We start from the raw sequence: 12,885 nt of genomic DNA, 5'->3' as shown, positions 1-12,885 counted from the left end.
TAACAAAGAAGTGTTGAAACAACAGGATGTAGGTGCCCTGCAATGGCACATCTGTTCAGACTGCTGACACTGCAGAGCTCAGAGCAGGTTTAAGTGAAACTTGTACTTGTTTGTTATCCATGAAGAAGACCTATTACTACAGATTATAAAAAGAAACCAAAAAAATGCACTAGTTACCTTCAGCATTAATTTCAATTCAATTTTATTTATGTAGCGCCAAATCACAACAACAGTCGCCTCAAGGCGCTTTATATTGTAAGGTAGACCCTACAATAATACATACAGCGAAAAAAACCCAAATCATATGACTTCCTATGAGCAAGCACTTTGGCGACAGTGGGAAGGAAAAACTCCCTTTAAACAGGAAGAAACCTCCGGCAGAATGAGGCTCAGGGAGGGGCGGGGCCATCTGCTGCGACTGGTTGGGGAGAGAGAAGGAAGACGGGATAAAGACATGCTGTGGAAGAGAGACAGAGATTAATAACATGTATGATTCAGTGCAGAGAGGTCTATTAACACATAGTGAGTGAGAAAGGTGACTGGAAAGGAAATACTCAGTGCATCATGGGAATCCCCCGGCAGCCTACGCCTATTGCAGCATAACTAAGGGAGGATTCAGGGTCACTTGATCCAACACTAACTATATGCTTTAGAAAAAAGTTTTAAGCCTAATCTTAACCCTGGAGAACCCATGGGGTCAGATCCGACCCCATTGGTTTCTCCAGGGTTAATTAGGCTTAAAACTTAATGTATTCTTTTTCAACTAATCAGTTATTCAGTTTGGAAAAATTGCTGCTCGCACTGAATGACATCCATGACTGAAATGACATCCATGACTGAAATAACATCCATGTTGAGACTACAGATTGTGTCAAGCCAATAGACCCAAACCCCAAAATGTTCTGTTTATACTGATATAGAAAAAAGTATCAAATGATTAATTCTGACAAATCGGAATGTGTGAATAAGGGAGTGACTTGTGTAATTATTCTTCCTGTCACTTAATTTTCCATCTTATGCTTCCAGTTCTTAATAAAGGCATAGAGACTGTAAGGAACAGTTAATTCAAGGCTGATAACTGCTAATGTTAAATAAAAAGCAAAAACGCATTACAAAGAACAGAATTCAACAGTTCAGTTTAGGACAAGGTCAATATATGCATGAAAGACTAAACCGAAGGTCCATGTTCTCTAATTGACCTTTTCTTTTGCCACCATGCTCCGCACAGGCTTAGATAGTAAAGGAGGAGTGCCTAATTGCTGGGTTCTTTTAATACAGCTAATGTGTGTGTTCTCATTGTTTTGAGTGCTTAAACAGGACTACACATTGTTTCTCCTAATAGGAGCTCCAGGCAGTCATTGAAGTATTTGTGAGTAAAAAGTAATTAAAATTACAATGGGCTACCCAGTGTGTTGCTGGGTAGGTGGAGGAGAGCGCAGCAGACGACGACTTGGCTCCAGCTCACTGCCCTTGTACTCATTCATTAGTGATGCATTGGTTCTCGCTCGGCCCTCCCATCTCATCAGAAACAGCACCTTTGTGGACAAAGGCAGGCTTGTATGGATGTGCCCATTATGTTAATAACAACTCCCACAGCTTTCGCACACAACCACCACCATGAACCAACTTTTTTATGTATAGGGGGCAGATATAGTATCTGTGGCACACAGGTGCGTATGGCTGAATCCACGAGTCTGACTTCTGAGTGTTGTGCGTGCTTGTACTACCTAGGAGGCTGAATTGACTCCTTGACTTTCAGTGCATGTACTTGCTATTGACTGGAGTGCTTGCTTGGCCTTGGACACTTGTTAATCGTAATTAAATGTTTTTTTCCTTTCCACCCCCCTCTTTGTGTCTAGCTGGCAATGGACAGATGGTACAGATGGACACCAGTAAGTCTGGCTTCGTGGGTTCACAAGTGGAGCTGCGCTGCGTTTTCAGCAACAGTAATCCACCAGTCAAGATCTCCCAAGTAACCTGGCAGAAGCTTCTCAATGGCACCAAACAGAATGTGGCCATCGCCAACCCGGCCCTGGGTGTGTCTGTGCTGCCGCCCTTCAAGGAGCGGGTCAGCTTCAAACATGCAGCCGTTCGTCATCGTACTCCCTCATTGGAAGACACCACAATTGTGTTCTCCAACCTGCAGCTGTCCGACGAGGCTGCCTACATTTGCGAGTATACCACATTTCCTGCAGGCAACCGTGAGAACATGGTCAACCTTACTGTGTATGGTAAGAACTGCACTGATTTTAATTCTGCTTTAATCTGTAATTTGAAAGGAACATTTTTTTTCCTAATCTGTTTTTTTAGCAGTTCTGTAGGGATCTAAATCTTAGTAATCTAATCACTCATTGTTTCCCATTCTCCAGGCTTGTGTCTAGAATTTATCCAAGACTTATCTCCAATAAAGCAGTAGCTGAACATCCAAAACATTATCTTAATGTATATATGGACCTTTGGGTTTCTCATTAAAACTGTGAGAGATTTCATTAATGGCAGTAATATTCCCAAAACGCTGCCTGATAAACATCCATCTTCAAGACATCTACATTTAAGAAAGCCTAAATTGTGGCGAGATCAAATTATTAAGCTTAATCCACCAAGTGAATGGGAAGATTTAAAATTACCAGCTTCTGGGAAACAGAAAGTATGTCTTTAGTGAGTGGAACAACCTGCCTAACATACTCTGTGACTTCTTACAAAGATCCTATGGAAAAAAAGTTAGGTAACTTTTCCAGTGAAGTATATGTGACTGCCTTTAGAGTCAAGATAAGAGAGTAAAAAAAAAACCCCCAAAAAAACAGGTTAAACGTCTGAACATCAGTTAAGGAGTTATTTCCTGGAGCACGCTTATGCTGGTCTGATGAACAATCAAAGGAATGAAAACCCTGTTGCTCAAATTTGGTGTCCTATTGACTTTTTGAAACAGATAAAACAGGGTCAACCTGACAACCTGAGTGAAAGGCTTAGTAAAAACATATTTACAGCTCTTCTCTTCGACGCCCATTGCTACAGGCTGTGTTGTAAATAAAAACCGTAGACTGGCTGCTTTCTATATGTTTGCTGAAGCTCTCTGTATAACTGTCCTCTTTGTTGTTGAAACTGTAGCAGTTGCAGAGCAGCACCAAGAGCCACGTCAATGAATAATATATATATTGGTGAATTCCATATAACATGGGCCTAATAGCTTTTATAAAACAGGAAACTTTCGCAGAGGTTAGTTGTTAGTAGATAAAAATGGCAGGTGAAATGGAAATCAATAGGAGCACTTCTGAGTGTATAATTTGGCTTGAATAGTAGTGTGGCAAAAAAAGAGTTCTCGAGATGTAGTTTATCTTGGAAAGAGGCAGCTTTGAAAAGGTTGCGTGCTGACTCTGATTAGAGAGCTAATTAGAAATTAAGTGTTGGTTTGTGTTCTATTGAGCACCGGTAAAAGAAATAGCACTTGGCTTAAGTAGTCCCTGTTGCCGGGTCTTCTTAGTCAGCTCCGAGTCCCCATTTTGTGTCATTTGGCCTCCCAGGACTTTTTAGGCTTCAGTGACTCAGTTTTTAGGCTCAGTGAACATCAGGAACATGTGTGCAGATAACCAACCGGCAGCCTTCAAAGAGGCCTCTTTATAGCCTATCTCTTTCAGTTGTGCATTTGCTCAAGCTCAAGCCTGCCTTTTGATGTACTAAGAGTAGATTTCTGATTGGCAACTCACAAAGGATTGAAATTGGATGACTGCGCATTTGGATAGGCAAGTGGGTTCTACATCTGAGAGCGTTGAGGAGTGAAGGAAGAAAAACAATGTTATTTTCATCTCAGCTTCTTAGTTTAATTTACTTCAGGAAATTGATTGTTAGAAAAGCAGACAAGACTAGACACTAAAATAAAATGGAAAGTGAAATTAAAAAATCAAGCTCATTCTTGAGTGACTCTTTTCTTCCTGAAAATTAATTTCTCCTTTCTACTCGGCAGCTCGGCCCATGACACGTATGACCTTGACGACCCCTACGATTGTGGCTAGGGCTCAGAAGCGTAAGATGACAGTTGCAACTTGTGTATCTGCGAATGGAAAGCCCCCAAGCGTGATCAAATGGGATACCAGGTTGAAAGGCGAAGCCACTTACCAGGAGACTCGCAACCAGAATGGGACAGTGACGGTCCGGAGCAACTATGTGGTGATACCGAGCCGCGAGACCCACAAACAGAAGCTCACGTGCATCGTCACGTACCGAAATGAGAAGATCACAGACAGCGTGGTGCTCAACGTTCAGTGTAAGACACCGCTCTCCTACTACTTCACTATTTTATGTCAGTGCTTTTATTTAGTCCTGCATCCACGTGATGATTTTGTCACCAGATGACACCACTCAGCACAGTTTACACCAAAAATAAGGTTAATTACTAGAAAACAAATGAGTAGTAAACTACAGCGCCAGACTCAGTCTAAGCATGTTAGAAATCTATTTTTCCCAGTTCTGTTGACATAACTAATACAATAAAACAATTATTCAAGACAAACACTATTTACCAAAAATTATGTATTTAGAGAAAAATCAATGCTTAAACAAGACCTGTTTTTCAATGTTGTGTTGGCAAGTGTGCAATGGTTCTCTTACACTGCTGTATTATTTGGATGGCATGACCAAATTTTTTAACCTTTTTTCAAGATTCTGGTGTTTTCAAGCTATTATTATTAATATTATTTTTGCAAAAGTAAGCTTAGGAAATGTTGAAATGTATTATTGTCATTATTAAAAAGCTGAATAAATAAATAAAATTAAACAACACAACCAAAACAATAGCTTCCTAGTCTACTTTTAGGGTATATTAACAACAGTTAGTATTTGGTGCAGGGCTTTAGACTCAGTCATTAACAGCTGGCTGGTTCTGCTTTTTAGGCAGATGTAATGCCAGTTTTTGTTGCCACTATTTTCTATTAAATTTTCAAAGTAAGACTTTGAAACAAGCTCCACTGGAGCCTGTCCTTTTAAACGTTGTTGCAAAATGTATTCTATCATCTACCAGAAAAAAAACTTCAAAACACCTGACAAAGCTTCTTCTCTTCTTTATATATTACTTTCGGGCACTTTCGGGCATCTCTACTCTCTTTTCTTCAACATCCATCTTGAATGTAGGGACAGAGCCAGCGGTTAACTGACTATTATGCTACCTGGCTAGATAGCATTATCCAGGATGGCATTCAGCTGTATAATTTTATGAATGTGCAGTTATTATTGCTATGTTTGCTCATATGTCATACATTTTCTTGTGCCTTAAGACAGGTGAATGTTCATTGATGTCTATATAATTGTTAGAACAGTGAGTAATGTGGGTGTTAATAGAATTAATAGGTGTCCTTTCTGAATAAGCACTCCAAAGTGCTCCAGGTGGCCAAAATCGTAATGCAGTTATGTTTATGTAACTAATACATAAACACAGTTGGCATTTTGTCTGTTTACCAGTAAAACATTATTTGTATCATGCATTATCTGAAATTATTAGCAGTATACCATTAGATCCTGTGAACTCCTTACACTACTAGTCCATTGAATCTTTTATATGCAGTTTTCATGTGAATAAGTAGCATAAAGGTAGAAATTAAATGTGAAGAAGTAGATAATTTATTCTTTTTTTTTTTAGATCATCTGGTCAAGACGATTTTTGATCCATTGTCTCAAGCTAATATGAGCTATCTGCGACTTTAAAGTGGATGGGTTTTGAAAGGCAAACCACTAGTGTCCTTCAGCAAAGGCACAATAATAGAGCAGTGGATTATGAGGGATAACTGACAGGAGTGCTCTTTCCTTGCAGATGAACCCGAGGTGCAGATCGAGGGGTTTGATGGAAACTGGTACCTGAACCGTCAGAATGTTCAGCTGACCTGCAGGGCTGATGCTAACCCCCCTGTCACGATCTACCAGTGGAAACTGTAAGTATGGCTAAACCGTAACAAAACTCCTTGAGGCTCAGAGGACGAGGCTGCAGGGATACACGCTGTTTTTCTCAGGTTAAATTTCTAGGGGAGGGAAAAAAAAGTTTTATAGAGGGCTTACTAATGCAACGGGAGGCAATTTCACCGAATGGTCAAAGTGAACATTTGTTTCGAGGCATATATACAAGAAAGTAATCAAAGATAAAAACGCTGCTGCTTTCTTCATCCTCTCCAGAAATGTGTCTCAGTTTATTTGTTTGTTTAGAAAACGTGTAATGAAGATAAGACTAGGACTCAAGGCAGAGCACAATGGGCCTATTACAGCAGCAACATATATCCCTATCTCCCCGATGGTCACAGATAGTGGGAGATAAATGCAAACAGAACACCATTTGCTTTGCTTTTGGGGATGTGCTTTGAAGTCGGAGGGCCAGGATGCAGGTAGAGGGGTGAGAAAGCATCTTTGTTAGTGCTGTTGTGTTCTCTGAAGGGCACAGATGCAGCGGGTTGTCCCCGAGACAGTGAAGAGAGGGCTGAAACTGAAGCTGAAGTGGGAGCCATGGATTAAGCCCACATACCGCAGGCCTGACATCAGGGCTTTCGCCTGAGAGCCTACCGCTGAAAATACAAAGGCTAGAACAGACACAAACATGATTTCGAGCTGTTGGAGAATTGCTAAGTAACCTCAGGTTTGATCTGCTCTAAGGAACAGCATGAAAAGTGAGCTTACAGAAATAATGAAGTAAGTACTGAGATGTAAAAGAAATAAAAGTGAATGCATAACTGCCATAATTTTGACTGATCAAACCCCTCACTGCCTTTGAATATCAGATGCAAGTACCAAAAAAAAAGACGAGGAAAGAATAAAGACGTAAAGTGGGTGCGGTTCTTCGGATATAAAGAGTATCACCTTTTTAAATTCAAGTATTATATTATAAAATTGAGAGATAAATGTAGCAATTTGTCCTTTAATTGCTTAGTAAAAGAAAGGTTGAGAAATATGTCAGTGGACTTGAGTGGATGTGGATTAATAGACCATTGTGCCCACATTGTATCTACTCTACAGACGACTGTTGGATTTTAATGAGACAGAAGGGGTTTCTTTTTCTCCCGTTCTGTCTTATTCATAGATTTAGCTTTCAGGGCAGAAAGACTGATACTTACTGATATATGGACATAGCAGCAGAAGACGAAGACAAAATGGATATTCTGTTTGGCTGTTTGGGTTTTTTTTTTTTTATCAGAAGCAAGGCGAGATTTAGGGAGATAGAGGAAGATAGGAAGAGAAGAGGAGGCGAAGAGGAAGAGATGTTAAGAGATGTGATCTAGAAAGACGAGGGCACTGTGCTGACAGATAGGAGAGGACGGCCATTGCTGCACTGAAAATGAGATGCCAAATCTGTTGTGAAGGTTCCCCTGGGCTCCACTGTGGAGGTCAGCACAAGGCTGTGACGGAACGATCCAGAACAAGCTGGCAGGATTGCGTCACACTCAACTCCAAACACAGAGATCTAAAAAGGAATTGCAGCACATATCAACAAGAATTCAATATAGAAATTCCAAGAAAAAAACACTACATAAAAGGTTTATTTTATATATTTTTATTTTGTGTTGGTTTCAATTTACTGTTGAAACTATAATTAAAAAAAAGTTTGCTTTTACTTTGCACAATCACTTTCTGCCTTCATATATAGTCCTTGAGGAAAGCATCTAAGCCTCTTTGATTTTTTTCTCCTGTTCTTAGAGCACATTGCCAGAGCTATTTCTCAAAATGGGTTAATGGGGAGCTTCACTCAAGTAGCTCAGCTAAAAAAAGGAATGCATCCTGTATGAACTGTGTTGTTTGTTTTTGAAATGTTTGTTCGTACGGCATCATTTCTGGAGTCTGTTTTAAGTGCACACAGCAGTTTTGAGTGGGCATTAGAACAATAAGTGCAGGAAAGGTGAGCTAAAAACATGGCTATTCTTTCATACATTCAATTCACTACAGTTATGAGATGTTTTTAAAAGAAAAAGTATTTCAAGCAGACACATCATTTCCCGTTAAAAATAAAAATCTGTATTATTTAAAGTAGACTGCTGCATTCCACTGTGTGATTGCTGCAGACTTAATTAGCCAGCTTACTTATCTGTATTGTGAAAAATGTGATTCTATTAGTCATGTCAATGAAAGGCCACAATAAAACAACTGTTGGTTGCATTTTTTGGTCACCAGTCAGTGTGAATAAAACCTGGAGAACAACTACTTCTGCTTGAGCACTTACTAAATATTGCTCCTGTTGCCTGGGGTTTCTCCAAAAAAATAACATTTCACATTACACAAATTTAAATTATAAGCGGACAGATGTGTGATTAAAAAGAGCAATCCTGTTAATTTCTTCTTTTAACTAACATTAGGTTGTGATCTTATCAGTTTCCTATTACCAGTCCCATTAATTATTGGTGGTATGTTTTTCACCTCCACATAATGTTGTTAGTTGTTAAATGCTGCTGTTTGGCATTCTGTCCAATCACACCCACACCTATATGCACACACATATCATATATATGCTTGCGCATGACTGGCTAGCCAGTGAATAGAGAATATATATAACTCGTAAGTTGTTTGTTAGTCTTTCATTTTTCTGGTTCCGCACACACGTGCACACGCAGACACACACATTCAAATGTCTGACACAAATGCAGACATCTCCGGTAGTGGCAGAGTCCGTGGTGAATCACAGTTTGCCGGCCTTTCATTTCTGCAACAAATCAATTGGGCTTTGCAGAACTCAGCATTTGATAGCGGCTCACAAGGTAACTGATTATTGAATCGTGACATACTGTATTGAGGGTTGTTTGCAGCTCCATTGCAATTGCTTCGCCAAGGTGGCCAATGAAAACAGCTCAGCCGTAGCTCTTTCTATTACTTTTGTTCTGAACTATGGACTTTTTGTTGCTACGAAAATATGCTGTGGTATTTTTTATATTTTTATTTTGCCTTGTTTTGACATTTTCTTCTGTCAGATAAATTTAACCACACGGAGATCAGCTATTTGTACTTAACGTTTTTATTAAATACCTTGTCGGTGTGTCGTAGGCCCTGTCATTGCAGAGCCTTGTTAAAAGTCTGTTAAGTAAACCTCAAGTGCTTGATGTGTGACCATTGTGAGTATGAAACTTAATATTGTTGCCGTGATGTTATTTTGTTTTTCTCTCACTGTAATGAATAGGAACACTACATTGTTTTTGATGTTCTTGCACGCCTGCACTTCTCAGTGTGCCTTTCTGAGCCCACAGTAGTGGAGGAAATCTTTGCAGCATCCTTATTGATTAAAGAAACAACCAGCAGCTCACCTCAGTCAGACCAGGGGGCTCTTTAATATTATCATGATGTTTTGTAACTCTGCTCAAGCTGGGCCTATTCAGAGCAGGTGATGAGGCTAATTGAGGGAAACGCAACAGGAAACATCTAATTGTCGTGAAATTTGATGCCTTTTCTAGCCTGCGGGCTCCATAAAAAGGGTCCAGATAATACAATAGAGGCTTTGTTTGTTCATGATCCATGGCCTCAAAGTCTGCTGACCTGATCAAAGGACATGAGCAAGTCTGAACACAGTAGAGATGGTGAACCATGAAGACAAACACCTCAGGCAGGAGAAACAGGCTGCAGTTCTCAATGACAGCACAGCATTTGGTAGATTCTGCATTTATCGCTTGATCAGCTGCCTCTCCTGACAGCTCCCCTGAGTTTTGACTTCAGCCATGTGTGCTGTGCTGTAGTTTAGGAAGGAAGCCCCCCCCCCATCCCCTTTACCCCCTACAATCCTCTCCTCTGCCACTGCTTTGTATTCCACGTGTCAAAAAGTCCATGTCCTCAGGCATCGGCTATATCTTACCTGTTTGGACCTGCTGGGATTCCCTGTCCTCATAATTTTGTTTGGACTTGATGGATGATGGCTGAAATATAGCACTGTCAAATATTCTTGGTATTTATCTCACACCCACACCCACATCCAAGTTTGTTTGGCACTAGAGACTGTATTTTTTATGCGCTTTGAATTGCTTTGCTGCATCTGGGAGGGTTTTTTTCCTTTTTTTTCAGTGGTCTGGAGTAATTCTGCCTTTTTATGGCATCTGCATTATTGTTCCTCTCTCTTTTTCTCTTTCTCTCTTTCATCGCAGTTTGAATGGCTCCCTACCCAGCAATGTGGAAATCAAGAACAACACCTTGTTCTTCAAGGGTCCTGTGACCTACGACTTGGCTGGGACGTATGTCTGTGACGCTACCAACGGCATCGGGACTCGCACCGGCATCGTGGACGTCAACATCACAGGTAGGCTGATTAAGCTGGTCATTTCTCTCTCTCCAGTAACTCTGGCATGGCCTGATCAGTGCAGTAGCCCTCTAAAAATTCAGTCAGAAAGGATCAGACCCCCTTCTGCCCAAATAAACACAGCTATCAGTGCACATGCACATACCAGGTGATTGCAGCAGATCGCCTGCGTAGTTTCAATGTGGATCCAGCTTGCCTTAGCTGTGGGGCACCCTGCTGAACAGTGTGGCAGGTTGGGTGAAAAAAAAAATCCTCTCTGTTTGTGTATCAGAGTTTCACACACTGTGAGAACCACCGCCCCCCTCCCGACCTGCCCTGTTACACATCCAAGCACATGTGTGGGAGCAACATAAAGCAGGTCTATTATCAGTGCCTAAAATAACATCAAGGAAATTGGGGGTTTGAGGTGAGGGTACTGTATTGATCATAGTTTGCTTGCATCATGCTCACATCTCTCTGAGCTCTGTGCTACTTCTTTTGTCTCCTCTTCTTCTTCTTGTCTTCTGGGGAAAACAAAATGCTGAACAAAACTGATTCAGTTTCCTTGTATTCCACATAATTGTTGGCACACACGCACTGTGGTTCCTCTGGGTTCTTATCCATAGGAGACGATATTATGCCCTCAAAGCCCCAACTGCAATATATGCCAGATCTGACCTTGCTAGACAGACTACAAATGTGGAGATCATCTTTTATTGCTACCAGCTGTGTGCGTGTGGTATTGGGAGACTGTCACAGTTTTGCTCTGGTCGGACTGGAAAGTCTTTTCCCCTTTGCTCTCTGCGCTGCTTGGTTTCTGGGAAGCCGAGGTGTTCTAACTTGCATTGCTTTGCATGTTGACTCATGTTGTGTCTCTGGAAACGCTCTGCTTGGTGTGAAGTGAACAGCTGCGCCTTACAGTATCATTGCATACCTTTTTTTTTTCTGTTTCCTCTCTTTCAGTGTGTTATTCTCTGCTGGTAAGGGTAAGGCTAAGACAAAGAAGCTTTGTAGGATGTTGTGTGATGTCATTACCTGCATTGTGAGGAGTTGCCCTCCCAAAGCAGATGGGCTAGTAGCGTTATAATAGAGGTTTCAAAGGAGTCGGAACAGGCCTTTCTTATCAAACAGAAGATGAGGAAGTAATCTGCTGTTAGGAAATCGCTGTGCACCAGCTTGTATTGAGTAACTGTGTTCCAAGGAGATGTACTGTTTGGCATAAAGTACTGTACCCCCTTTTGGAAAGGCAAAACAAAGGCACCAAAGTAATTTTCTATTTCTTCTTTTTCATTGATTGCTTAAATTAACAAACCACATTGCTATTGTCCCAGTAGTCTTTCTGTTTATTCTCATCATTTGTCTATATAATTGTATCGAGTGAGTGAGGTGAACAATGCGTGGGTACACGATGTGAGTGCGTTCGCTTTCAGGTCGCCTCCGTGCAAAATTGGAATCTAAGCATTCTGCTTTGTTTTTGTCTTTGAACCTTTTGAGTTTTGAAGAAGTTTGCACTGTGCTCAGTAGCAGGTTAGAGGAAGCGTAATGACTAATTCCGAGGCTGTGAAAATACATTTGGTTCTCAGTAGTTGGTCATTGTTCCTTTCTGTCACTCTGCATGTTTACAAATAATGAATGTGCTTGGTTATTACAGTTATTACATATAATTATGCATTAAAACTAATTATTGAATTTTTTCTACTCGACAGTTAGATTGTCACTTGATATTTGTAGCTATAATAACTACCATCAAAGAAAAACTATATTATCAAAGATTAAATGCCACAAAGCACCCAGTGGTCTGTTTGCCATCTCTGTAGTAACACACTGGCTGAATATATTGTTGTTCTGTACTATTTGATGGCAAAAGTTCCCAATTTCTTTTAAGGATATATTCCCAAAGGGTACCACACAAGTCTTAAAAGCATGTTGCCAGTTCCCATAGTAACAGTTACAAGTTAAAGGGAGAACAGCCAGATTCCCCCTGCGAAAGCACAGTTCAGAGCCTCAGCTCTGACATGGAGCCCCATCAAATTACACAATACCTTATAAGCAACTCAGGTTGATTTGAAGCATTAATGCAGTTTCCTGCTTTATGATGCACACAAAGGGCGACAGAGGCGGTCTCGTCCCCCGTGTCTCGTACACTAGCAACATGGATATCTTGCAGTGGTGTGATGCATCTGCTTATGCGCTCTTTGCTGATGATGTGAAATTGATAGCATTCCCATCTTAGTGTGTACTTGTCACCAGAAACTCTGAACTTTCGGTTCAGGAGACATTTGTGACTGCAGATCTGCACGGCTGACATGACTGAAAAGACCTTTACATGGGAACTTCAGGGTGTTCACAACATTTCCTATTGACTTTTCTGAAGTGCTCTTTGCTGCCTTGACATTGGCGGTGCATAATGACCCAGTGGCGCTGGTGTAAGAAGTGTGCTGATGCTTCATTAACTTCAAAAAGCATCTTTGTGCTTTGCAACTTCAAAGAGGTCTGGCTGAGACATAGCAGGTGAGAGAGCCCACTGCTGGCTGCTGTTCATGGCTGCACCATTAGGCCTCAGTAATCCTAGCTAAGTGTACTGTGCTGAAAAGGACCAAACCACTATCTTCGGCACATTTCTTCAGAACATCATATAGCTGCTAGAGCTGCCAGATTTTTTTGACCAT

General features: G+C 40.9%; 1 protein-coding gene across 4 annotated transcripts in view; it reads left to right on the top strand.

Annotated features, from left to right (window-relative positions):
* nectin1b (nectin cell adhesion molecule 1b) overlaps positions 1–12,885 on the top strand; it is a 158,780-nt gene that overhangs the window by 47,425 nt on the left and 98,470 nt on the right. For all 4 annotated transcript variants that reach the window (XM_084950605.1, XM_084950602.1, XM_084950604.1 and 1 more), the window contains exons 2-5: positions 1,860–2,231; positions 3,962–4,261; positions 5,801–5,918; positions 10,086–10,237. In XM_084950605.1, the coding sequence (XP_084806731.1) occupies positions 1,860–2,231; positions 3,962–4,261; positions 5,801–5,918; positions 10,086–10,237 (942 nt within the window). The remainder of the gene's footprint in view (positions 1–1,859; positions 2,232–3,961; positions 4,262–5,800; positions 5,919–10,085; positions 10,238–12,885) is intronic.

The sequence above is a fragment of the Perissodus microlepis genome, chromosome 14, assembly GCF_051167445.1.
Source record: "Perissodus microlepis isolate ML-2025 ecotype Zambia chromosome 14, ASM5116744v1, whole genome shotgun sequence".
Classification (NCBI taxonomy): Eukaryota; Metazoa; Chordata; class Actinopteri; order Cichliformes; family Cichlidae; genus Perissodus; species Perissodus microlepis.
Note: the sequence above shows the minus strand (reverse complement) of the source record. Positions and strands in the feature narration are given on the sequence as shown.